This window comes from Phoca vitulina, unplaced genomic scaffold, assembly GCF_004348235.1.
Source record: "Phoca vitulina isolate PV1807 unplaced genomic scaffold, GSC_HSeal_1.0 scaffold34, whole genome shotgun sequence".
NCBI lineage: Eukaryota > Metazoa > Chordata > Mammalia > Carnivora > Phocidae > Phoca > Phoca vitulina.
In genome coordinates, this window is record NW_022589737.1 from 9,576,237 (window position 1) to 9,602,723 (window position 26,487).

General features: G+C 40.8%; 1 protein-coding gene across 1 annotated transcript in view; it reads left to right on the top strand.

Annotated features, from left to right (window-relative positions):
* LOC116645799 (beta-galactosidase-1-like protein 2) overlaps window positions 1–17,240 on the top strand; it is a 68,414-nt gene extending 51,174 nt beyond the window's left edge. Inside the window, exons 12-22 of the mRNA XM_032426211.1 lie at window positions 1,224–1,418; window positions 8,757–8,903; window positions 11,201–11,272; window positions 11,774–11,861; window positions 12,555–12,642; window positions 13,013–13,124; window positions 13,843–13,959; window positions 14,068–14,136; window positions 15,534–15,656; window positions 16,990–16,999; window positions 17,110–17,240. Coding sequence (XP_032282102.1) covers window positions 1,224–1,418; window positions 8,757–8,903; window positions 11,201–11,272; window positions 11,774–11,861; window positions 12,555–12,642; window positions 13,013–13,124; window positions 13,843–13,959; window positions 14,068–14,136; window positions 15,534–15,656; window positions 16,990–16,999; window positions 17,110–17,240 — 1,152 coding nt within the window. The remainder of the gene's footprint in view (window positions 1–1,223; window positions 1,419–8,756; window positions 8,904–11,200; window positions 11,273–11,773; window positions 11,862–12,554; window positions 12,643–13,012; window positions 13,125–13,842; window positions 13,960–14,067; window positions 14,137–15,533; window positions 15,657–16,989; window positions 17,000–17,109) is intronic.
* The last annotated feature ends 9,247 nt before the right edge of the window (window positions 17,241–26,487 follow it).

Below are 26,487 nucleotides of genomic sequence, written 5' to 3' on the forward strand. Positions count from 1 at the left end.
ACAGTTACTTTGGATCTCTTGATAACACTAGGGCATTGGTTAATGACACTGAGAGACAAGGTGAAAAGTCAAGGGTGAAAGAAAGGAATTTAACTATGGAGTCTGGGAAACAAACTGAGGGTTTCAGAGGGGAGGGGGTTGGGGGAGGGGGTAGTCGGGTGATGGGTATTAAGGATGGCATGTGTTGTGATGAACCACTGGGTATTATACACAACTAATGAATCATTGAACACTACATCAAAAACTAATGATGTACTGTATGGTGGCTAACTTAACATAATAAAAAAAAAAAAGAAATTGAATAGAAAGTAGAAACCACTGGATTGGAATAGCCTTGGGCTCTCAGTCAGGACTTATTAGATATCCAGGGATTGGTGTTATTTGCCTTCATTTGAAAGCCCTGCAAAGTATGGCAGATGTCTCCTGGTTTGGACTAATTGGGATGTGGTATTTTCTTATCTAATGCCAAAAATTTTTCCTTTCAAAGCTTCTGTGTTAAGGATCCTTTTGCTCAGTATTAAGCTCTCATGCCTTTCTTTGCTGAAGCTGGAGCTTTCTTGGGGAAAGTGACAAATTTCTTTATATTTTTCAGATTATGGGGCACTGCTGACAGAGAACGGAGAACATACAACTGAGTACCTTGCATATCAAGAGTTTTTTAGCTCTTCTTTGGGTACCTAGCAACAATCTCAATCTGAATAATAACTCAGCCTCTCAAATGGTCTCTGTCCTGTGAAGAGGGGATTGAGGGAGTAGATGAAGATGTACTTTTTGGGAGATACCCAGTTTGTTCCAGTTTATTTTATCATTAGGCACTGAGGATTCAAATATGCACAAAATACAGGGCCCACCCTCTAGGTTCTCAGCATCTAGGGCCATGTTGCTTAGTCTTGGCTGTGCATTGGAATCCTCTGCAGAACTTGTAAAAGCCAGAGGTGCCAGGCCCATCCCAGAGCTGTTAGAAAAGTATGTCTTAGTTCAAATGGGGAGGAAGGGGCAGAATCTGAGCATATGTATTTTCCCATTGGACTTTAAGAGATTCTAATGAGCCACCAGGGTTGGGAACTACTGGTCCAGCAGTGGGATTGATGTACCACCTCCTTTCCCCAGACAGCAGGGCATCCTGCCTCAGAGCCTATAGATATGAAAGGAATCCCACTCCTTTATTGCCTACCTTATGATTCTTCCTGGAACTGGGAAAGCATGTCCTGTGACTGACTGAGACCCTCATTCTTGGTGGTTTTGGGTGGTCCCTTGAATGGGGTTGGAGGAGGATCTCGGAATGGCCCAATCTCCTGTTTTTCATTGCAGGGATTCCCAAGCCTCCCCACCGAGATGCTATACCTATGGCTATATATAAGTCGGTGGTAACAGCATACTACATGTCACTATGGGATGTCATGCCCTACTTGGAGGAGGTAAGCATTTCCTGGATGTAAAAGCATGGGATAGCCTTTGGACAGAAGAGAGAGGAGTGCAAGGCTTAGCTCAAAGAATAGGGAGTAAATTATTGGGGAGCCAAAAGCAATTCTTACTTGTTTTAATTCCTTCTCCTAATTTTTTGTTTGTTTGTTTTAGTGTCATTTATTTTAGGTGTAACTTTTAAAAGTAGCACATAGTTGGAATTTGGTTCTGGGTACAATCTGAGTTTTATCTTTCAACAGAGAAATTACTCTATTAATGATCCAGAATTATATCTGACTTAGACATTGTTTCATCATTTTAATCAAAGTTTGCACAATGCTTCCTTCTTTTGGTGAATGAACTGTATTTTCTTTCTTTCCCTTAATTTTTGTGTTTTAGAAGCAGCATTTACTTTATTCAATGCTAACTAGTGATTACTTTCAGGGTTTTATTTTGTTTTTTGTTTTGGGGTTTTCTGTTGTTGTTGTTGTTGTTGTTGTTGTTGTTAGTTTCAGAGGTAGAATTTAGTGATTCATCAGTTGCATGTAACACCCAGTGCTCATTACATCAAGTGCCCTCCTTAATGCCCGTCACCCAATTATCCCTTCTCCCCCATCCCTCTCCCCTCCAGCAACCCTTTGTTTGTTTCCTAGAGTTCGACATCTCTGATGATTTGCCTCTCTCTCAATTTTCATCTTATTTTTCCTTCCCTTCCTCTATGTTCATCTGTTTTGTTTCTTAAATTCCACATACGAGTAAAATCATATGATATTTGTCTTTCTCTGACTGACTTATTTTGCTTAGTATGATACCCTCTAGTTCCATCCATGTCGTTGCAAATGGCAAGATTTCATTCTTTTTGATGGGTGAGTAATATTTCTGTGTGTGTGTGTGTGTGTGTGTGTGTGTGTGTGTGTGTATCACCTCTTCTTTATCCATTCATCTGTCGATGGACATCTGGGCTCTTTCCGTAGTTTGGCTATTGTGGACATTGCTGCTATAAATATTGGGGTGCATGTGCCCCAGAGTGGTTGCACCGGTTTGCATTCACACCAACAGTGTAAGAGCATTCCCCTTTCTCCACACCCTTGCCAATATCTGTTTCCTGACTTGTTAATTTTAGCCATTCTGACTGGTGTGAGGTGGTATCTTATTGTGGTTTTGATTTGTATTTCCATGATGCCAAGTGATGTTGAGCATTTTTTCATGTGTCTTTTAGCCATTTGTATGTCTTCTTTGGAGAAATGTCTGTTCATGTTTTCTGCCCATTTCTTGACTGGATTATTTTTTTGGGGGGGTGTTGAGTTTGATAAGTTCTTTATAGATTTTGGATATTAGCCCTTTATCTGATAAGACATTTGCAAATATCTTCTCCCATTCCATAGGTTTTACAATTTAGAATAAGAAACCTAGAATAAGAATTCAGGAATATTCAGAAAATTTAAATGTAAAGAAACAGTGTAAACATTCCAGGATACTGGGAAAATTTCCTTTCAGTAGCATAGCAAGAAGAGATCCCCTGCCTTCTGAAGATGGTTAGAATGAAGGCACACTGGTTAGATCTAGGGCAATGATTTTTAAACTTTTAGTTTAGTAGAGGGACTCTTTTCTTCAAACTCACTTCACATGTTCAGTACATAAAGCATGCACTGCTTAATCAGGGGGTGGTGGTTCTGAGGCTCTGTACTTGCATCCTAAGGGTCAGTCATCCTTTCTCTGGGGTGGCACGTATTCGGATGGCCCATGTGCCACTTCTGACTTATCTGTAGGGTTTGAAGGAACATAGTTTGAAAACCACTGGTATAGAGGAAATCCTGCGTATTTACACAATACTTAGTAAACATTAATGTTTGGGGAACTGTATTATCAAGGTGTTGTTTGGGGGGATCTTCTAGTCTAATAGGGAGGAGAGGTGAGTAGAGATTAGGGGGCTGTAGGTTCCATGGTAAAGGAATGAAGGCAGCACGGCATTGTCAAAGGAACATACTGTTGTGCTAAAGAGATTAAGTTCTGGAGTCAAGACTGGGTTTGAATCTTTGCTCCAATATTTATCCTGGGGCAGTCGTTTAACTTCATTGTAAGTTTCCTTATCTGGAAAATGAAGCTAATAATTGCACTTACCTCATAGGATTGTGGTGTGGATTAAGCCCCTAATATTTGAAACTGACACATGTAAGTGCTAGCTACTGTGTTATTATTTAGAGATATGCTCAGCATGCTGGACAGTCACAGGATCCAATATTATATCCCAGTTGAGGTGATTTTGAGATCCAGTGGATGAATAGAGCTTAATGACATGAACAGTGGAGTAGGATGGGGGAGGGAAAGGAATTTGAGGCATAGTGGAAACCATTTGTAAAGACAAGGAAGGAAATGCATGTTTAGGGAACTGCAAATAAGACTGCAATGAAAAGTGTTTGTGAGGGAGTGCCAAGTAAGGCACCAGACACCACATGTCAGAGGGCCTTTGTGGTTTTAAATGTTTTCTTACGGAATTTTGAAGACATGAACAAATGGCACAGAGAAAAGTAGTGAACCCCTATGTGCTCAACATGCAGCCTCAACTTTATTAATATATGACTAATACTGTTTCATTTATACCCCTACCTTCTCTTCCTCTACTCTTTTTAAGATTATTTTAAAGCAGATCCCAGACATCATACAATTTTAGCTATAAATAGTTTAATATGTATCTGAAAAGATAAGAACTCTTTTAAAAATGCAACTACAAAATCATTATCTACCTTAATGATGATGATGATGATGATGATGATGATGGTAGTACTACTAATAATAATCCTTTAAAGTCAGTGATTTCCTGGGAAATATTTAGTAACAGACTCTCTAGAAGAAAAAACTGATTAGTAGTGCTTGCCAATTCCTGTGGTATAAGTACTCCCACTATGGCTAATTCCAAGCCTCTGGCATGACAACACCGAGTACAGAGATAAAATACAGGGTTGGGTAGAGATGTGCACAGTTGGCACTCATGAGCTGGTACAGACTGGCTGTAGCACCCCACTGCTGAATATCATAAAATATCCAGTGTTCAGATTTTCTCAACTGTCTCATAACATTTTTAGCACTGATTTGTTAATACCAAGATCCAAATCAGGTTAGTCACACATTGCATTTAGTTGATATGTCTCTTAAATCTCTTTTAATCTAAAGATTTCTTTCCTTTTTATTACATTTATTTGTTGAAGAAGCAGGATTATTTGTACTATAGAATCCCCTACATTCTGGGCTTTGCTAATTAGATCCCCATGTATCTGGGAATATGTCTTTATACTCCCCACATTTTCAGTAAACTGATCTAGATGCTTGATGAGCTTTAAGTTGGGTGCTTTTTAAAAAAATTGTTTGCAAGTATATTTCATAGGTGGTGCTGTTATTTTTTTTATGCATTATATCTCAGGCACATAATGGCTGGTCATTTCTGTTTTCATAATTTATCAGTGGGTTCAGGAGTAGTTAGCCCAGTCTATCCATTATCAATTTTCCCATCAATCTTTTACCTAATGGTTTTAGCAGTCATTGACAATTATTACCTATATCCAGTATTTCATTAAGGCTTTTAAAATAGTATCATTCTTATTCAGTCATTCCTTTTTCATTTATACACTTGAAGTTCTTCTATGCAGAACTTTCCTTTTCTGTTGTCTTGTCACCTTAATGTACAGTTTGTAAAGAAAAGTTAGGACAAAATTTCAAGTATTTTCTTTTATCAGATAATGAATTTATTCCTGGATATCTTGCAAAGGTGGCCAATGAGTTGTTTTGTTGTTGTTGTCTTTATTTGATTATAAACTCATGATTTTTAAAATTTTTATTTTCAGTTGAAGTATAGTTGACATATAATATTATATAAGTTTCAGGTGTACAAGATACTGATTTGAAAATTATATACATTACAAAATGCTCGGCACACTAAGCATAGTTACTGTCTGTCACCACACAAAGTTATTACAGTATTGTTGACTAATTCCCTATGTTGTACTTTTCATCCCTGTGACTTATTTATTTTATACTTGGAATTTTGTACCTCTTAATGCCCTTCATCTATTTTCCTCAGCCCCTCCACCCCCTGCCATCTGGTAACCACCAATTTGTTCTTTGTATTTATGAATCTGTTTCTGTTTGTTTGCTTTGTTTTTCAGATTTCATATATAAGTGAAATAACATGGTATTTGTCTTTCTCTGTCTGACTTATTTCACTTAGCATAATACTCTCTAGGTCCATCCATGTTGTTGTGAATGACAAGATTTTATTCTTTTTATGGCTGAGTAATAGTCCATTATATATATATATATATACCACATCTTCTTTAGTCATTCATCTATCAGTGAACACTGATGTTGCTTCCATATCTTAACTATTATAAATAATGTTACAGTACCTTAGGGGCACATATATCTTTTCAAAGTAGTGTTTTTATTTCCTGCAGGTAAATACCCAGTGGTGGAATTATTGGGTCATATGGTATTTCTATTTTTTATTTTTTGAGGAACCTCCATACTGTTTTCCACACTGGCTGCACCAAATTACATTCCCACCAACAGTGCATGAGGGATCCTTTTTCACCACATCCTCACCAACACTTGCTATTTCTTATCTTTTGGATACTAGCCATTCTGACTGCTGTGAGGTGACATCTCATTGTGGTTTTCATTTGCAATTCCCTGGTGATTAATGAAGTTTAGCATCTTTTCATTTGTCTATTGGCCATCTGTATTTCTTCTTCAGAAAAATGTCTATTTAGATCCTCTGCCTATTTTTCAATTGAATTATTTTGTTTTGATGATGATTGTACAGGTTCTTTATATATTTGGGGTATTAACCCCTTATCAGATATATCATTCGCAAGTATCTTCTCCCAATCAGTAGGTTGTCATCTGATTTTTTTTGAGGGTTTCCTTTTCTATATTTTAGTTTGATATAGTCCCAATTGTTTATTTTTCCTTTTGCTTCCCTTGCCTGGGGAGACAGATCCAGAGAAATATTGCTAAGGCTGATGTCCTAGAGTTTACAGCCTGTTTTCTTTTAGGAGTGTTATAATTTCGGGTCCAACATTTAGGTACTGAACCAATATAGTTTGAGTTTTTATTTTTGTGTATGGTATAAGAAAGTGGTCCAGTTTCATTCTTTTCCATGTAGCTGTCCAGTTTCCTCAACACTATTTATTGAAGAGACTCTTGCCCATTGTATATTCTTGCCTCTTTTGTCATAGATTAATTGCAAGGCTGGCTCTCTCCTCCCCAGTGCAGGAGTTGCTTTGGAGGGGCACTGGTGTAGGCCAGGGCTGCCCAGCAGGTGTGGGGGGGCAGTTGTCACTCTGGGGGGGGGACTCTGGTCTCTAGACTCTGGCTGTGGGTGCCTGCCAGAGCTGGTCCATAGGAGAATGCCAGCGTGGATCAAGCCGTGCTAGCAAGGTAGATGATAGTGTTAGAAATGGCTCCACAAGAGTTGGGCTAGTTAGGCTATAGCAGGGTAAGAAAAATGGCTCCTACCAGCACTTCCATTCCAGGGGAAAGCTCCTCCAGATCCCTGCCCCTCAGGCACATGTCCTAAAACCAGACAGTAAATCTCCTTCATGTATAACCTACGTGCTTTTCAAACTGCTGCCTCTGTGCTGGGTCTTGGACCAAGTGATACAGCATTCTGGCTCTATAAGGGTAGACACTTGGTTTCGTATAGATCTTTGATTCTCCTGCAATTAGGCCCTGCTGATTTTCAAAGCCACACTTCTTCCCGGTACAAGTCTCTAGGACCAGGGGTGTCTGATATAGGGCTTGATCCCCTCCCTCCTCAGGGATGACCTCCAGGCCTGGAATCCTCTTCCTGCTTGTGAGTTGCTGTGCCGGGGGTTTGAATTCATTGCCTCTTGCCCCCACCCCCACCCCATCAATGTGGCCTTCTTTTTATGTTTCTAGCTGTGGAACGTCAGTTTTGCCAGTCTTCACGTCATTTCCCAAGTGAGGTGCACAGCGTGCAGTTGTAGCCTTGAAGGGTCTGTGGGAGGAGGTGAGGTCAGAATCCTTTTCTGACACTGTCTCCCCAAGATCCTCCTGAAAACTCACACTTTTTTTTAAACACATGTAACATGTTTCAACCCCGTTGCAGTCATTCCTTTTGATATTCAAATTGTCCTGTCTCCTTTAAGTTGGCCCCTCTGTCCTCTGACATGAGTCCAGTAGCTTTTGATATATTCTTTGTCCTCCAGAATGCTTCAGGCTGTGTGGCTCCACACAGGCAGTCTGAAAGGCCGTGCGTGTGTGTGTGTGTGTGTGTGTTTTAAAATTTTTACTTATTTATTTGAGAGAGAGAGAGAGAGAGAGAGCAAGCATGAGTGGGGGGAGGGGTACAGGGAGAAGCAGGCTCCCTACTGAGCAGGGAGCCTGCAGCAGGGCTTGATCCCAGGACCTTGGGACCATGACCTGAACGAAAGGCAGATGCTTAACCGACTGAACCATCCAGTGCCCCAGGCCATGTTTTTATGCTAATAGATTTGAACATTTCCCTGAAAGTTGTGGGAAGCTATTTTAAAGCATGGCTTGGGAATCAGATGACCAGCTTTGCATTTCAGAAGGATTTCTTTGGTAGCTGTATGGGGGATGGAGTAGAGTGGGACCATGCTAGAACACTGAAAATGAGTAAAAATCTACTGAAGTTGAGCTTAGATAATGGGGGTGAAGAAGGATTAGTGAAACAGATATTTAGAGTCAGACTCTAATGGAGGTGATGACTGGTTTATTGGGGTTATTGAGGAAGAGACATTGTCCATGCTTTTTACCTTTTTGACTGGATGGTTGGTGTTGCTCTTTGGAAAGGAAAAAGAGTAGGATGGGGAAGTGTGGTAAATATAGTTTGGGAGATACTACATTGGAATCATTTAGGGATCTTCAGAAGAAGTCTAACAGACATGGGAGTTAACAGACATCGAGTGCTTTAGGTCAGTGTTAGATAGGCAGATTCATGAATAGCCATGGTCAGACCATGGGTTAGGATGATTTCTCTTACTGTATGAAGGAACAAGAAGAAAAGACCAAGGATAGACAGAATCTGGCACACCTGGCATGGAGTTCCTAAAATCAGGAGTCTAGTCCAGGCTCTATCATGAATTGATGGGCAAGTTAACAGATCATTCCCTTTCCTTGATGTCAGCTTTTCCATCTGAAAAATAAGAATACATTACTGTCTAGCACATGCAGAGAAATACGAAGTTGGTTTGGAAAACTAAAAAGGACTCTTGGGGCAATTCCTTTGGAGAAGTGGGCTTTGGTTGTGGGTTTCTGAAATTTTTCTCTCCAGCATGAACATTCAGCCTGGTTTGTTCCTCTTTCTGCCACAGCCCATCAGCTCTGTCAAGCCAATCTGCATGGAGAAGCTGTCCGTGAACCAGGGGAATGGTCAGTCCTCTGGATACATACTTTATGAGACTGTGGTCACCACCAGTGGCCTCCTCACCACGAAGGGTCATGTTCAAGATCGAGGTCAGGTAAGGGACAGTGGATGGGTCCCAGTGACACTTCTCTGCTAGTAAAACCCAGTGGTGTTGCTGAGGTGAATATCTAAATGATGGTCAAATCTTTTTCACCTTCAAAAAATCATCGCTCTTTCTTAACCTTTGTCCCTTCAGGGAAATATTTGATATGTAAGCCACTGTTGTCGTAGGTCCAAGGTTTATAGTAGTTCCCAGGGAGGGTGGTATTCATTGAACCCTTATGGGAGTTGATGGAGTTCTTTAAAGGAGACTTGGGAGGAGCTTCAGAAGTCCCTCTACTGGGGCGCCTGGGTGGCTCAGTCGTTAAGCGTCTGCCTTCGGCTCAGGTCATGATCTCAGGGTCCTGGGATCGAGCCCCGCATCGGGTTCCCTGCTCGGCGGGAAGCCTGCTTCTCCCTCTCCCACTCCCCCTGCTTGTGTTCCCTCTCTCACTGTGTCTCTCTCTGTCAAATAAATAAATAAAATCTTTAAAAAAAAAAAAAAAAAAGAAGTCCCTCTACTTACTGCACAGCAATCTCTACATTACAATGCGCTGCACAGCAATCCCTACATTACAATGCGCTGCTCTCATTCAATTCTCAGAACATTCATCTAAGATATTTATTACAAATGAGAAAACCTCAGAGAAGTTAAATGACTTTCAGAGGACATTTGACTTGAAAGCAGCAGAGCTGAGGGTAAAGGCTTCATCATCTCACTCCAAGTTAAGAGCTGGCAGAGTTTCCTTAGGTCTTGGTGACATTCACTTGCTAAGAGCCCTCTCTGTGCTGTCTGTGTCATCTTCTCCCCAAGTTTCAGGCACTCCTGATGGTGACTCCAACCCTCCCCTTCTTTTCCTGAGCTGCAGACCCGGATTCCTTGTTTGCTGAACATTTTTCTTCACTTAGACATATGTTCCACTGGCTTCTTACACTTATCATGTCCAAAACCAAATTCATTACCTTCCAAAATAAACCTCATCCTGTACTCCTCACATCCATTCATGGACTTGCAGCCTCCCCACCTGAAAATGCTGCTCCCCTCATCTTCTCTTCACACCTTATTCTCAGCGGGCACATGCTGGCTACAGTATTACTCAGTGGGTCTTCTCTCAAAATCCATGCCGCCATGGCCTTAGAAGTGCCTTTGTATCTTCCCTCTATTACTGTTAGAGCCTCATAACCGATCTTCCTTTTTCAGATAGCTCACCTTTCCTCTCCTACTTGCCAAATCCCTTCCTCACAGTGCCACCAGTTTCCTTCCCAAAGTAAAATTCTCAGCGTGCCATTTCCCCTGTCTACAGTCTTGCATTGATTTTCCCAGTCACCTGTCGTCATGTTCACCAAATAACCTGGACTTGACTGTGGATCAGGACTTGTCACTCCCTTCGCTGTGTTTCCATGGCATTCTGGTCACAGTTCCATATTAGCTATTGAGTATCCTAATAATTTCTTTGTGTCACTCTCTGAGTTCCTCAGTGACTGGGGTTGTGTTTTAAGCTTGGTGACCCCTTGCCCAAGCCATTCAGTAGGTGTTCAACAAATGGTTATAGAGTATATAAGCCTTGTAATTAGACTCTAAATAGCTTAAAATATGAATTCTGTGTTTTGTATAGTATTAATATTTGTGTTTTTAGTATTTGTGGATTTTAATTTTTATAGTTTCCTGGTCAAATTTCATTTGAAAATTATGACCCGACTCAAATAATCTAAGGGGCAAATTGTGTATCCTTCTGTGGTCCTGCGTGGTTAGAGCAGGTTCTTCTGGGTGACTTCATCTGAGCCTAAAGCAATAGAATAGGTAACAGAAAAGGAAAGGATTTATGTCCAGGTCATTCTTAAAATGAGAAATAGTGGTGGCAGCAGCCTCTGATAAGGGTCAGGGGAAACCTGGAAGACTGGATCCATTATGGGAATGAAGCCATGCCAGCCAGGCAGGCAGATGCCTCCTGCACCTGGAGCCCCATCTTCCCTGTGGCCATTACTTCTTTCACAATATCCATTCATTCTCTACCTTCCTTTTTCCCTCATTCCCTGCAGGTCCTTTAAATTTTATTCTTTCCCTCCTTGCCCTATAGTACAGCCAGGCCCAGATTTGGTATCAGGACATCCTTCTCTGGACTTTGCCTCATACATTTCATGACTGTACTGCTTTGAATATGTTGTATTTTTGTGGCTTCATAGTCGGCTTGTAATATTCTAGGAGACAGAGTTAATCATTCCCCTAGAACTTGCCTTTTCTTTGCTTTCCCAAGGACCGTTTTATCCCTTTCCTTATAATGACCTAATGGTGCTCTCCTCTTTCTTTGGCAGGTGTTTTTGGATGAGGAGTTTTTAGGGGTCCTGGACCATTCCACTAATCAGCTGACTATTCCCAGGAAAATGGTATGTAATCCAGTGTTGATGGACTAATACTTAAGCGCCCAGGCTTAATTGTAAGCGTGGCCTTGCCCTGTGATAGCTTATTTTCTCCTCCACTGTCCTTTGGGATGTTCCTTGCATAAGACCCCAACACAGATGCAGGAGAGCTGTATGTATTTCTAAAGTATAGGTGTATATGCTTTGGGTGAGCAGAACTTCAACATGTTGGATATTTGCTGCTCAAAAAACTCTAGGTTTGTCAACTGCCTCAGTAATCTCTTGTGAAATGTTCGAGTGACTGTTTTCTGAAAGGCCCAGTACGGGGGTGGGGGTGAGGGTAGGTGAGTAGGAAGAGCAGGAGCCCAAGGGTTTACTTGGCCCAGAGCTGGACATCTGCAGGCTTCTGAAGCCTGCTGTATGTCAGTCACCCTGCTTACAACATCATCTGAGTTTCAGAGGAGACTTAAGAGGTCTACAGAAAAGTTCCCTGAGTGGTACTGACTCTGGCTCGTCTGTCTTGGACAGGTCTACAAGGATAACCCAACACTGAGGATCCTGGTGGAGAATCAAGGCCGCCTTGCCTATGGGCAGGATATCAATAAGGAGAGAAAAGGTAGGCCTCCTTCCTTCCAAGGGTGAAGAAGTTTGAGACCTCGAGACACCAAATTCCTGTCGCTCTTATCCTAGGCTGAGGGCAGTCATGGCCAGGTGTATGGTTTGGTGGACAGCAGGATCTTTTGGCCAACGAATAGCCATGTGTAGAAACTATGATGAAGTCTTGCTTTGATGGGAAAGGATGATGGTGCCTTCCCTCAAGTGTATTCTCTAATGACCAAGCCAGAGCCCTGCCTTCCCTCTTCCAGGAGGTTTTTGAAGAAAGCTATAGAAAAAGATGGTTAGTATCCCTCCCTGGGAACTTTTGTTTTCCCTTCTCTGGAGCTTAGTGCCTGTGTCCTCACCTCCCCCTGGGCTCCTGGGCACAGAGTCACACACACCTTCCTTCCCCTGCTCCAAGTGCTTTGACCTACCTTGAGAGTTAAAGGTAGCCTGAACTGCTCTTCTGGCCAGACCTGGCAGGATGTGCTGTGACTTTTGCACTGTTAATGTGGGACATACAGGCACAGTCTAAGAAGTGTACATGTATAACAGAAGGAAGAATTTTTGTAAGATTTTGCAGAAACCTTCCATCTGATATGGACAGGAAAACATCCTCCTTCAGGGGGAGTCCTGGCCACAGCCTGTTTACATCTCTGTGTTCACATCCCTGCTTGCCTTCTTCATGTTCCTTTTATTCCCTCTTTTACAGGTCTAATTGGGGATATCTATCTGAACAATTTTCCTTTAAGAAAATTTAAAATCTATAGCCTGGATATGAAAACTCAGTTTCTACAAAGGTGGGTGCCAGACCATTGACTCAAGGTGACTGATCAAAGATGGTTCTGATTTAGAGATGGAAAGAAGCTCAGAGACCATCCAGACTAACCTCCTTAGTTTTCAGATGAGAGGTGAGATCCACAGTGTTGAAGGAAATGACCCCAAGTTTCATAGTTGTCTGGGGCAGAGTGGTGACCCTCCCCTCATTCACCCAACTCCTGGTCTGCTGATTTTTTGTTTGTTTTTTTCTGCATTATGCCCCCTTAGAGGCATGTGCCTGTGCTATAAGACGAATGTCAGGCTTGGGCAAAAAGGAGACTTACTTCAAAATTCACAACTGACACACAAAGAAGGGCATGACCTTTCCATTGGTGTTTGATTCCCTCTTAGGGACCTTCCTAACATCTGGAAACCAGCCTCATTCAAACATCGGGGCCCTGCCTTCTTCCTTGGTATCCTGAGAATGGGTAATTACCCCAGAGACACCTTCATAAAAATGGAGGTTAGTGATATTTCTCCCCTGCTTATCCCGCCGGCCCCCATCCCAAAAGGATATTTGGGAAAAATCTCCTTGGTACATGGGCCCTGTCCTGTGAAAGGAAATGTAAGCTCCCTGGGACATCAGCCACTCCACAGCTATCTGGAGGCTGTCCCTTCCCTGGTGTTAACAAGGGTGAGGGGTGGAAGCTTAACAAATGCAACAAAGACATAAGTAGTATATTCTAGTGGGGACAGCTGTAGAATCTAGTGCATGAAGAATTTAGTGAGTGTGATCCACTTGTCCCCAGACGTAATCCAAGACATTGAGACCCTCAACCCCTTTAAGACACACATCCAGTCTGTAGTGGGGATGTTGAGATTTTAATGTACATGTACAGCCATCCCAAAATTCTACAACTCAAACTATGCTTTGGGCCCAGCGTGTTTTGTTGAATGCCTGATGGTCAATGGAAAGACCCTTCCCTGACTTGGCACAGATGAGTTAGAAATCAGTACCTTCCTTCTTGAGGCCTGGGTGTTGAGCCAACCCTGGGCCAGGGGCAATAACATAGACCTGTCCAGGTAACCTTCCATTTAAGGCCATGTGTGGTAATCCACTCCATCTAGGTGTGACTATGACTATGATCAGGTGCGTTTATGGGGTATGTGTGTGTGTCTTCACCCTAGTGTCATTACATCTAGAACTCAGGTCTTGAATCCTTCATTCCAATCTTTTTCAGGGCTGGACAAAAGGTGTAATATTCATCAATGGACGAAATCTGGGACGCTACTGGAATATAGGTCCCCAGGAGACCCTCTACCTTCCAGGACCCTGGCTTCATCCTGGATCAAATGAGGTAAGCTCCCCCCTACACCTCCCTCATCCCAGTCCACTTTCTTTGGCCTTTGCCTTGCAAAGAGTCAGAACTTGAATCTCATGGCCCACCCAACCTCCTTCTTTACAGATCATTGTGTTTGAGGAATTTAAACCTGGCCTGGAGATCCACTTCACAAACATATCTCATCTAGGTATGGTATTCTGGAGGGTAAATTTGCAGCCTCTCAGACAATCCTTCTGGGTCTTTCTAGCTGAGCTACTATCTCCCAGGAACCTGAGCACTTCCTCACTGCCTTTGCACGATAGCCAGGTTTTCTCTTATACCTGGCACAGCTCTACTCATCACCTCCCATTTCCAAGTGACCTGACTAGCTCACTCCTCTAACAGCCTTAACCCAACTCCCTGGGCCTCCCTTCCTTCCAGATGTTTCCACTGTGCTCTCTGGATCCCTCCCTTATTGTAAACCAAGGTCCCAACATTTTGCGCCTATTGCCTTTTCTGGAATGTGCTTCGTACTGCTCTCTCTTGTGCTGCCATGTTTCATCATTCCAAGGCACTTTTCCTAGTACCGTTTCTCAGGTTGCCAAAGGGAGGGACTGTATGGCCCAGTTACCACAGGTGAGAAGGTTGCAGAGTCTGTGCCTGCCCATAGTGGATGACTGGTGTCTGTGTGCCCAGCCTCCCTGATCCTTATGTTGGTAGCAGGATCCAGATGTTCTTTTGGAGAATCACCCTTGTCCCCTTCATTAAAGTCTTTGTGGGACTGATAATCACGCTGCCCTTTCTTCCCACCTGCAACTGTCCTTCTCTGCCAGGGGTGGGCATATGGTGTACAGTAGACCAATCAGACTTTCTTTTCCAGGATATTGAATCTTGAGTATTATGACATAACATAGGAAATTGATTGAGATGAGTCACTTCAACAGTGGGGCTGTGAGTAACCTACTCATCCTGATATGTTGCTGGAACTACCCTGGCTTCTCCACTTACCCAATCCCTGCTTTGAGTCTACCATCCTCTTCCTAATTTGCTAGTACATTCCTCTTTTGGCATAGGTTAGCTAACCTTTTTCTGATGCTCATAACAAAATAGACCTACTTGGTGCATACCCCTTGTCATATTGCTACAATAAAGGCTGTTTGACCACCAAATAAAATGCTGAAAAAATGAGATGCTCAGAATACTTGACCCCACAAATGTAAATTTGAAGCAAAAGTGATCTTTCGAAGAAATCAAATAAAATGTAAACATTAATGCAGTTCATATACACTTTGTGTTTTCAATGTATTAAAAAAAAATGTATTTTCCTTTTACCCTTTAGTGCTCGTTCCGTACTATACCACTGGCTTTTCCATAGTCAGGGGAAAGCCCTGCTTCTTTGAAACTCATGACACCAAGTGCCTGGTCTGGTGCCTCCTTATCACCTTATTATTCTTTATCCACATTCTGGCTACCACCTTTGGTACCTGATATGCAGCTCTTCTTGAGTCCATGTTGTACTCCCTGTCCTCTGGGCACTGCAAACCTTCTGAGCCATAATGAAAACACAGGGAGCCATTTAAGTGTCGGAGATGCTTCAACTGCCTGGACAGGCAGAGGGGAGATCTGTGGAACTTCACTTTCTAAAGCTGCTGCAAATTTCAGCATGGTATAAACTGGCCCTGGGGTTAGCTGACAGGCTTCTGGGAAACTTGGGAGACTGGGTCACCATGAAGGTGAGTTGGCACTGCATCAGGAGCTGTTGAGACTTGTAAGCCAAGACCAGAAGGAATCACAGCCAGACTTCAGGCTAGTTGTACAAGAGGCTGCATTCCTCCCAGAATCAAGATCCTGAGTCCGCTCTTTGCATCTGCAAATGCCGGGGGACCAGCAGCACCCATGTGGACCAGGACTTCCACAGCCCAAGGAGGTCGGAGAGCATGATCTCCCTGCTTGGTGCTTCCGTCACTTTCCACTCCACCGCCACGTCTCTCAGTCCAAACCTGCCAAGGAGGAAAGAGCAAGCTGGCAGCAGGGTTTCTTTCTCTATCTCTTGTTTCCCCACCCACCATCACCCAGAGCTGGAAAGGATCAGTGGTCCTGTGTCATAGCCTCTGACTTCCATAGAGCATAAGCCTTAGTGTGGGCATCACCTGGAGGGCTTGTTAAAACATGGATTGCTAGGCTCCATTCCCAGAATTTCTAGTTCAGTAGATCTGGGGTGGGGCCCAAGGATTTGCATTTCTACCAAGTTCCCAGGTGATGCTAATATTGCTGGTCTGAGGACCACACTTTGAGCACCTTTATCCTAGAGCAGGATCTCAACCTGTCTCAACACTATTATTCTTTTGAGCCAGAAAAGTCTGTGTGGCAGGGGCTGCCTGAGTATTGTAGGATGTTGAACAGCATCCCTGGTCTCTATGCACTAGATGCTGGTAGCACAACCCCCTTAGTTATGACAACCAAAATGTGTGCAGATACTACCCAATCTCCTCTGGGGGCAAAATCCCTCCAGGTGAGAAACATCACCACAGAGCATAAAAGGTTCTCCTAGTCAGAAGTGATGCTTTCCCTGCCTTACAGCAAAGCACTAGGAGTTGGGAGCCTTGGGGATCAACCTTTTATAAATAAAAGGCAAAGATGACAGAATTTGGGAAATCTTCTTTCAAGACAATAGTCTATGACTCTGTTTTTCTTCTGCATGATCCTCCTTCTGAATAACAGTAATAGCTTATTCTTTCTTTTTTGTACTACTCTTGAAAGAAATTCTAATATCCTCACAGATAAATGGATTCCTAGGGTAAACTGGGGTTAAAGTCCTATATGGGGTAGACTGAAAAGAAAAATCACATTTTTACAAATATTACTCCCTTTACATCTATAAACAAACAAGCACAATATGGTGTGATGTTATAAAAGGTACAGCTCATTACTGGTGTCTGGTCTTCATGATTCCTTAGGATCCCGGGTAATGTAGACAACACTCAGGCCAGTCAAATATTCTTACCTAATCCATCTTATCCTACTGGAAGAAGCTTTAAAGGCGATTTAATGTTATTTTTCCCCCAGATAACCAGACGTTAGTTCCTTGGGTGAAATACCAGGTTAATTAATAGCCTAAATGCAATTTCTCTATCCAAATGAGTTGCAGTGTGAATATTTGTCCTTCTTTAATTGTTGTGTCTTTAGGGTCAATCAGTGTTAGGCAAAGAGATACTCAAGCAAAATTTAGTGACACTGAATATTTTCATGTAGATTCTGCCAAAAAAGCTCAAACAGGAGGACTAAATGCCTGTTCTGTTCTTCCAGGGGCAGGTTGAAGAGGTTGAGGACTGACAGGGAAGTCTGTCCTCTCCTGTATCATACAGATGTCTTTGTATAGTAGGCAATATTTCAGTCCATAAGCTTCCTACACTTCTAACCTTAGGAACACAAATCTATCTGGGAAGGGAGTGGAGAACTTGAAACTGTTCTGTAATCTGCTAAACACTTGGCTGGTTTCTAGAAGTCATTTCTCTCTCACACTCTAAGCAACCTAAATTTATACAGAAAATACAAGCTCTGCTCAGTTTTTGACAAATCCATGGAAGGAGAGAAAGTTAATCAACATGGGGGCCTGGGAGGTCATGTTTGTTACCCTCTGTAAACTTGCTGTCTCTCAGGTGATAACTTGCTCTCCATTACTGTGCCAGTGTAACACCACCGAGGGCACAGACATCTGCATCCAGGTCCAGCCCCTCCCTGCCACCTGAAGTCCAGCTGATAACTGACTCCCCATCCCCGGCTTACTAACATCTGGATGAGCAAAGGTCTCACTAGTTTTGACTGACCAGGAGAAATCCTGAGTGGCAGCCTCCAAATTCTGAAGATACTATAAAACCAACCCAATAGAGAAACTTGTATTCTGGAGACAGGAGTGGTAGATCCATTTGTCACCTAACCATCAGAGAACCATCCTCTGAGGTCACTTTAGTAGCTGTTGCCCCTAGACTAGGTGACAGACCCTCCATGACTGTGCAGCACAGACCAGAAGGGAGGCTCCTCAGGTAGACAGGACAGGCAGTGGTCCCTGCAGGAGCTGGGGTGCCTCTCTGCTTGATTACACCACTTGCAGTAAGAGTCCTTTCAGTAAAAACAAGACATTTCCTCTTGATATTTTGCTTACTGAAACCCATGAAAGGGAAGAGTGAACCCACATCTTCTGGAAAGAAGAGATTTTGTTAAATAACAGATCCAGGATCCAAATAGAGTTAAGAAAAGGGCCTAAGACTCTTGACCTGTATAAGATAGTGGTTCTTCACTCTTGGTTTGTATCAGCTCATCTGGAGAACTAATAAAAAATATAGTGGTCCAGGCTTACTGAAGTAGCATGAAGCCTACACCTCATAGTCTTACCAAGTTCCCCAGGTGATGCTGATAAAGACCAAAACTTGAGAACATTGCTCTAGGGCACTAGGGCACTAGTTCTAAACTTGGCTACACATTGAAATCATCTGGGAAAGTTTATAAAAATAATATTTAGGTCCCACCTCCAAAGGATTTGATTTGATAGGTATGGAGTATAGTGTAGATATTGAGTTTTTTAAAAAAATATTTAATTATTAATTCACTAAAAATAAACTCATTTTTTATTAAAAATTTTTTTAAAGTATACTTTAAAAATTCAGTGAGAAATATATCATTGTTTTACATTTTAGCAAATGTCTTTAGGCTAAATAGATGATATCTGGATTCTCATATCTGCTTCTAGATTCAATCCATTGTGTTATGTTGTTTTGGTTGAAGCATATGAAGAAAATACAGCTTAACACAGATCTGTAACTGGAAAAAGAGAAGTATTTTAATAGTCTTCACAGGAAATTATTTTGGATATTCTTCTTTGGTATTACACCAAAATTTTACAAGAAGTTTCTTAAAGATTAGTAGAAATGTGGAATCTAAAATCATATAGATAAACTTCTTGAACTCAGTTACTTTAAAATCCATTGGTCTGACTTGGCATGGATCTTTCACTCAAGCATGATCTGGTAATGTCATGCATTGGTTCACAGAGTTATTCCAATCTTCAAAATATTGACATATTTCATTATCCAATAGAAAAAATCCAGTAATTATTTTTAAATTTAAATTCAATTAGCCAACACATAGTACATCATTAGTTTCAGATGTAGTGTTCAGTAATTCATCAGTTGCATATAACATCCAGTGCTCATCACATCACGTGCCCTCCTTAATGCCCATCACCCAATTACCCCATCCCCCCACCCACCTCCCCTCCAGCAACCCTCAGTTTGTTTCCTATAGTTAAGAGTCTCTCATGGTTTGTCTGTCTCTGATTTCTTCCCATTCAGTTTTCCCTCCCTTCCCCTATGATCCTCTGCACTGTTTCTTATATTCCACATTCATATGTGGTCCCTGCAGGAGCTGGGGTGCCTCTCTGCTTGATTACACCACTCGCAGTAAGAGTCCTTTCAGTAAAAGCAAGACATTTCCTCTTGATATTTTGCTTACTGAAACCCATGGAAAGGAAGAGTGAACCCACATCTTCTGGAAAGAAGAGACTTTGTCAAATAGATCCAAGTGATCATTGAAAAAAATCCACAGTCATTAATATCACCACCAATATCATAGGAAAAGTCTTTCAAAATTTGAGGAGCTGTCAAGCTACTGGTGGTGGATACAAGTTTTCCAAAATACTAATTTTTAATTGAAAGCTCGAGTTTTTTTTTTCATTAGCAACAAGTAATGCCAGTTGTTATCCTTCAGGCAACAGGCTCACTTCATTCTTTTTTTCTCTTTCTCTTTTTAAATAACAGTTTTATGGAACAAACATAAAACACAACATATCATAAAATCAATCTTTTTAAAGTGTAAAATTTAGTGGCTTTTAGTATATTCAGAGTTGTTCAGCCATCACTACCATCTAACTCTAGAATGTTTTCATAGCCCCCCTACCCATTAGCACCAACTCCCCATTTCCTCCCTCTCCCAGCCCCTGTCAACCACTATTCTACTGTCTATCTCCAAGGATTTGCCTATTCTGGACATTTCATGTAAATAGAATCCTATAATATTCAGTCTTTATGACTGGCTGCTTTCACTTACCATAATGTTTTCAAGGTTCATCCATGTCGTACCATGTGCCAGAATTTCATTCATGGGATACCTGGGTGGTGCAGTGGGTTAAGCATCTGACTCTTGATTTGAGCTCAGGTCATGATCTCAGAGTCCTGGGATTGAGCCCTGCATCAGGCTCTGTGCTTAGCATGGAGTCTGCTTGAGATTCTCTCTCCCTCTGTTCCTCCCCCTGCACTCACTCTTGAGCATGCTCTCTCTCAAATAAATGAATAAATCTTTTTTTAAAAAAAGAATTTCATTCATTATTTTGGTTGAAGAATATTCCATTGTATGGATAGACCACATTTTGTTTATCCTTTCATCAGTTGGTGGACATTTGAATTGTTTCCACTCTTGAGCTATTATGAATAGTGCTGCTCTGAACATTCATGTGCAAGTTTTTGTGTGGACATGTATTTTCAGTTCTCCTGGGTATTCTTCCAGGAGTGGCATTGTTGGGTCATACGGTAACTCTATGTTTAACATCTTGAGGAACTGCCAAACTCTTTTCCAAGGTGGCTGTGCCATTTTACAATCCCACCAGGAATATATGAGGGTCCCAATATCTTAATGTCCTCACTAACATCAGCAGCTGTCATTTTGGTTTTAGTCATCCTTGTGATTGTGAAGTAGTAATTCAATGTGGTTTTGATTTGCACTTCTCTAATGATGATATGATGATAATGAATGATAGTGTGGAGCATTTTTCGTGGTTATTGGCCATTTGTTTACGTGCTTTGGAGGAATGTCTATTCAAATCTTTTGACATACCCTTAATCATTTTTAAAATTTGGTTTATTTTTAATTCCTGAGTTATGAGTTTGTATATTTTAGATATAAGTCCCTTATCAGATATATGATTTACAAATAGTTCCTCTCACTCTGGGGGTTTCTTTTCATTTTCTTTTTCCTTCTTCTTCTTTTTAAAAAGATTTATTTATTTATTTTGGAGAGAGAGAGTGTGCGTACATTGCACCTGGGGAGGGAGATGGGAGGAAGAAGGAAAGAATCCCAAGCAGACTCAGTGCATAGCGTGAGCTCAACACAGGACTTGATCTCATGACCCATAAGATCATAACCTGAGCCGAAACCAAGAGTCAGACGTTCAACCGACCGAGCCACCCAGGTGCCCCTTCATTATCTTGATAGTATCATCTGAAGCACCATACGTTTTAATTTTAATGAAGCCCAACATATCTATATTTTTTTCTTTTGTTGTTCATGCTTGATGTCATTTATATCTAAGAAACTATTGCCTAACTCAAGGTTATAAAGAATTTAATTCTATGTTTTCTAAGAGCTTTGTAGTTTGAACTCTTAAATTTAGGTCTATGATACATTTTGAGTTAATTTTGGGGGTCCAACTTTATTCTTTTGCACAAGGATATCCATGTGTCTCCTCACCATTTGTTGAAATGACTGTTTTTCCCCCATCAAACTGTCTTGGAACCTTTGCCAAAAATTAATTGACCATAAATGTATGAGTTTATTTCTGGACTATCAGTTCTGTTCCATTCACTTTTATGTCTATCTTTAGGCCAGTACTACACTGTCCTGATCACTGTAAATTTGTATTAAGTTTTAAAATGAGGAAACGTGAGTCTCCAAATCTTGTTATTTTTCCAAAATTGTTTTGGATCTTCTGGTGGACACAGAGATTTTTAAATGCTTTCCAGATGATTCCATTTTGCAGCTGGGTTTGAGAATCATTGTTTCTAGTGGACACAAATTGTCTAGATATCCTTGCCACCTTCCTAACACTCATCACTTGTAAGTTTGTCAGTTGTCTTTTAAATGTTTTATCTGCAAATTCTGATGGTTTCTGTCTACTTTTTAACATCTTAATCTTATTTTCCTTTTTTTTTTTTTGTATTACTGGATTGGCTATAATGACAGCAAAATTGTTTTCTATTCAATAGTCTTTCCCTTTTCTTCCTTGCTAACAGACCATGAATTTGTTGGAAGGCAATATACCCCAGGACAACAGATTTAACTCTCATCAGGTTAACAATCAATATTATCTACAAATCTTCTACCAAGCATCTTGTGGAAAAATAGCCACATTAAATTCTGGAGAAACACAGGAGCTCCACTATTACCATCGTTCAACATTATGTTGGCAGTCCTAGCCAACAAGACAACAACAACAAAAATAATATGTAGAAAAAAGCATTGAAATATAAAAGGCAGAATTGTAATTGATCATCTTTATACAAAGCTCAGGAGAGTCCATTAACAACCTATTAGAAATTAATAAGTTACTAGATTCAAGGCTGAAATATAAGACCTACTCAAGAGCCTACACACCAGCAAGCAGCAATTATAACATGTCATAGGAAAAAGATATTGTTCATGATAGCAACAGAAATCATAAACTTTCTGGAAATAAGCCAACATAATGTGCAATATCATTATGGAGAAAAATATAAACTTCATTTGAAATACAAAGAAGAAGACCTTAATAAATAGACATACCATGTTTATGGATTGGAAGACTTAATATTATTAAAGTTTAATTAATGTACACTTTAATGTAATTCCAACCAAAATCCCAAGAATTCATAGCATTTATCAGAGTAATTCTAAAATTCATGTGGTCCAATAAGAAAGCAAGTTTCATTCTGACACTTATTAAAATATATAGCAATAATTGCAAACATTTATACAGTGTTCATTAAATGCTAGGTACTGTTCTAAGAGCTTTATATTTACTGTATTCACTAATAGGATCAGTCCTCATAAATGGACCTATGTTGTAAGCATGTTAATTACTAACAGAACTCATGTCAAGAAGCCCTGAATGAGGCCCAGAGCAAGAGAAGGCTGGCAGACAAATGCAGGGCACCTGGCAGGTTAACAATCTGCATCTGAAAAACAGCTCTTGACTCAGTGCAACCCTGGGACACCAAGGGATCACCACATTAAACTGTTATTGTAAAATGCTACATTTGAAACTTTTCTCCTAAAATAAATATGTGGGAAACAGGGTCCCATTATTTTCTTAACTCCAGAGTTTCAAAAAGGTAGCAATAAACTGGACCAGTAGGGGAGGGAAAAACAAATCCCAGGTAAATGCTCTCCTCTGCCCCACTCCCCACTCTGTTCTTTCTGTCTGCTGCCTGCCTTTCTGTCACTGGTCCACTGTCTCCTTCCACACCAGGTCAGCTAACTTGGCCATTACATCTTTGCATATTTTTGGGGTTGGGCTGGGAGACTTGCTAGTATAGATCCTATCAGGAAACAGGAGTCAGGAACTGCAGTATTTTTCTCTATTTTAATAATTTTTTAAAATAAGATGCACAAAAAGAAGAATTTTTTATTTCAAAGCTTAATGCATATGCAAAAGACATTGGAATTAATGATTCTGCTTAAAAGTGTGAAAAACAAAATATTAGGAGAGAGAAGAGTTCGGGGTTGTTGCAATTCTAAAATAAGTAATTAAATGTATTTAGCTCTTTGTAAACATGTAATCAAGGTTTCCTATTGCTGCCCAACACATAACATGAGAGACTCCAAGGAGAGGGAAGGAACAGAACACCTCACAGACATGCTGATGGTGGCAAAATTTATGCTAGAGTTTTAATTTTTAGTATGCTAAGGAGAAATTTTGTTTACAAAGAATCCTAGAAAGATAGCAAATACTGAAAAACCCAAAACCCCACAAACACAGAGGGCTGTCACTTGGTATATGCTTCCATTTGGATTGAAATTTCTGGTGTTCCATTACTTTAAAAAGCTTTGTAAGGCATCAAGGAACGCCTGACATAATTTAAAAGGCAGAAAGTGAAGGAAAAGAGAACCTTCTTTTAGTGGTTCAGATTTTGGGTGAGCATTGTTTATTTTATTTTATTATTTTATTTTATTTTTTATTATGTTAGTCACCATACAATACATCATTAGTTTTTGATGTGATGATCCACAATTCATTGTTTTCGTACAACACCCAGTGCTCCATGCAGTACATGCCCTCCTTAATACCCATCACCGGGCTAACCAATCCCCCCACCCCCCTCCCCTCTAAAACCCTCAGTTTGTTTCTCAGAGTCCATAGTCTCTCATGGTTCATCTCTCCCTCCGATTCCCCCCTTCATTTTTCCCTTCCTTCTCCTGATGTCCCCCATGCTAATCCTTATGTTCCACAAATAAGTGAAACCATATGATAATTGACTTTCTCTGCTTGACTTATTTCACTTAGCATAATCTCCTCCAGTCCCATCCATGTTCATGTAAAAGTTGGGTATTCATGCTTTCTGATGGCTGAGTAATAGTCCATTGTATATATGGACCACATCTTCTTTATCCACTCATCTGTTGAAGGGCATCTTGGCTCTTTCCACAGTTTGGCTATTGCGGACATTGCTGCTATGAACATTGAGGTGCATATGGCCCTTCTTTTCACTACATCTGTGTCTTTGGGGTAAATACCCAGGAGTGCAATTGCTGGGTCATAGGGTAGCTCTATTTTTAATTTTCTGAGGCACCTCCACAGTGTTTTCCAAAGCGGCTGTACCAACTTGCATTCCCACCAACAGTGTAAGAGGGTTCCCCTTTCTCCACAACCTCTCCAACATTTGTTGTTTCTTTCCCTGTCCATTTTGGCCATTCTAACTGGTGTAAGGTGGTATCTCAGTGTGGTTTTGATTTGAATTTCCCTGATGGCTAATGATGATGAACATTTTTTCATGTGTCTGTTAGCCATTTGTATGTCTTCTTCAGAGAAGTGTCTGTTCATGTCTTCTGCCCATTTTTGGACTTGATTATTTGTTTTTTGGGTGTTGAGTTTGAGAAGTTCTTTATAGATCTTGGATACCAGCCCTTTATCTGATATGTCATTTGCAAATATCTTCTCCCATTCTTTGGGTTGCCTCTTTGTTTTGTTGACTGTTTCCTTTGCTGTGCAGAAGCTTTTTATCTTGATGAAGTCCCAAAAGTTCATTTTTGCTTTTGTTTCACTAGCTTTTAGAGATGTATCTTGAAAGAAGTTGCTGTGGCCGATGTCAAAGAGGTTATTGCCTATGTTCTCCTCCAGGATTTTAATGGATTCCTGTCACACATTGAGATCTTTTGTCCATTTTGAGTTTATCCTTGTGTATGGTGTTAGAGAATGTCCGAGTTTCATTCTTCTGCAAGAATTGGCTGTCCAATTTTCCCAGCACCATTTATTGAAGAGACTGTCTTTTTCCATTGCATATTTTTTCCTGCTTTGTCAAAGATTATTTGACCATAGAGTTGAGGGTCCATATCTGGGTTCTCTATTCTGTTCCATTGGTCTATATGTCTGTTTTTGTGCCAGTACCATGCTGTCTTGGTGATCACTGCTTTGTAATATAGCTTGAAATCGGGCAATGTGATGTCCCCAGCTTTGTTTTCTTTTTCAACATTTCCTTGGCGATTCGGGGTCTTTTCTGATTCCATAGAAATTTTAGGATTGTTTGTTCCAGCACTTTGAAAAATGTCATTGGAATTTTGATCGGGATGGCATTGAAGGTATAGATTGCTGTGAGTAGCATAGACATTTTAACAATGTTTATTCTTCCAATCCATGAGCATGGAATGTTTTTCCCTCTTTTTGTGTCTTCTTCAATTTCTTTCATGAGTGTTCTGTAGTTCCTAGACTATAGATCCTCTACCTCTTTGGTTAGGTTTATTCCGAGGTATCTTATGGTTTTTGGTGCTATTGTAAATGGAATCATTTCTCTAATTTCTCTTTCTACAGTTGCATTGTTAGTGTATAAAAAGGCAATTAATTTCTGTGCATTAATTTTGTATCCTGCCACATTACTGAATTGCTGTATGAGTTCTAGGAATTTGGGAGTGGAGTCTTTTGGGTTTTCCACATAAAGTATCATGTCATCTGCGAAAAGAGAGAGTTTGACTTCTTTGCCAATTTGAATACATGTATTTCTTTTTTTTTTTTAAGATTTTATTTATTTAACTGACAGAGAGAGAGAGACAATGAGAGAGGGAACACAAGCAGGGGGAGTGGGAGAGGGAGAAGCAGGCTCCCCACTAAGCAGGGAGCCCGATGCGGGGCTCAATCCCAGGACCCTGGGATCATGACCTGAGCCAAAGGCAGACGCTTAACGACTGAGCCACCCACGTGCCCCTGAATACATTTATTTCTTTTTGTTGTCTGATTGCTGTTGCTAGGACTTCTAGTACTATGTTGAACAATAGTGGCGAGAGTGGGCTCCTTGACGTGTTCCTGATCTTAAGGGAAAGGCTCTCAGCTTTTCCCCATTGAGGATGATATTCACTGGGGGTTATTCATAGATGGATTTTATGAACTTGAGGAATGTTCCCTCTATCCCTATACTCTGAAGAGTTTTAATCAGGAAAGGGTGCTGTATTTTGTCAAATGCTTTTTTTGCATCAACTGAGAGGACCATATGGTTCTTCTTTCTCCTCTTATTAATGTGTTCTATCACACTGATTGATTGATTTGTGAAT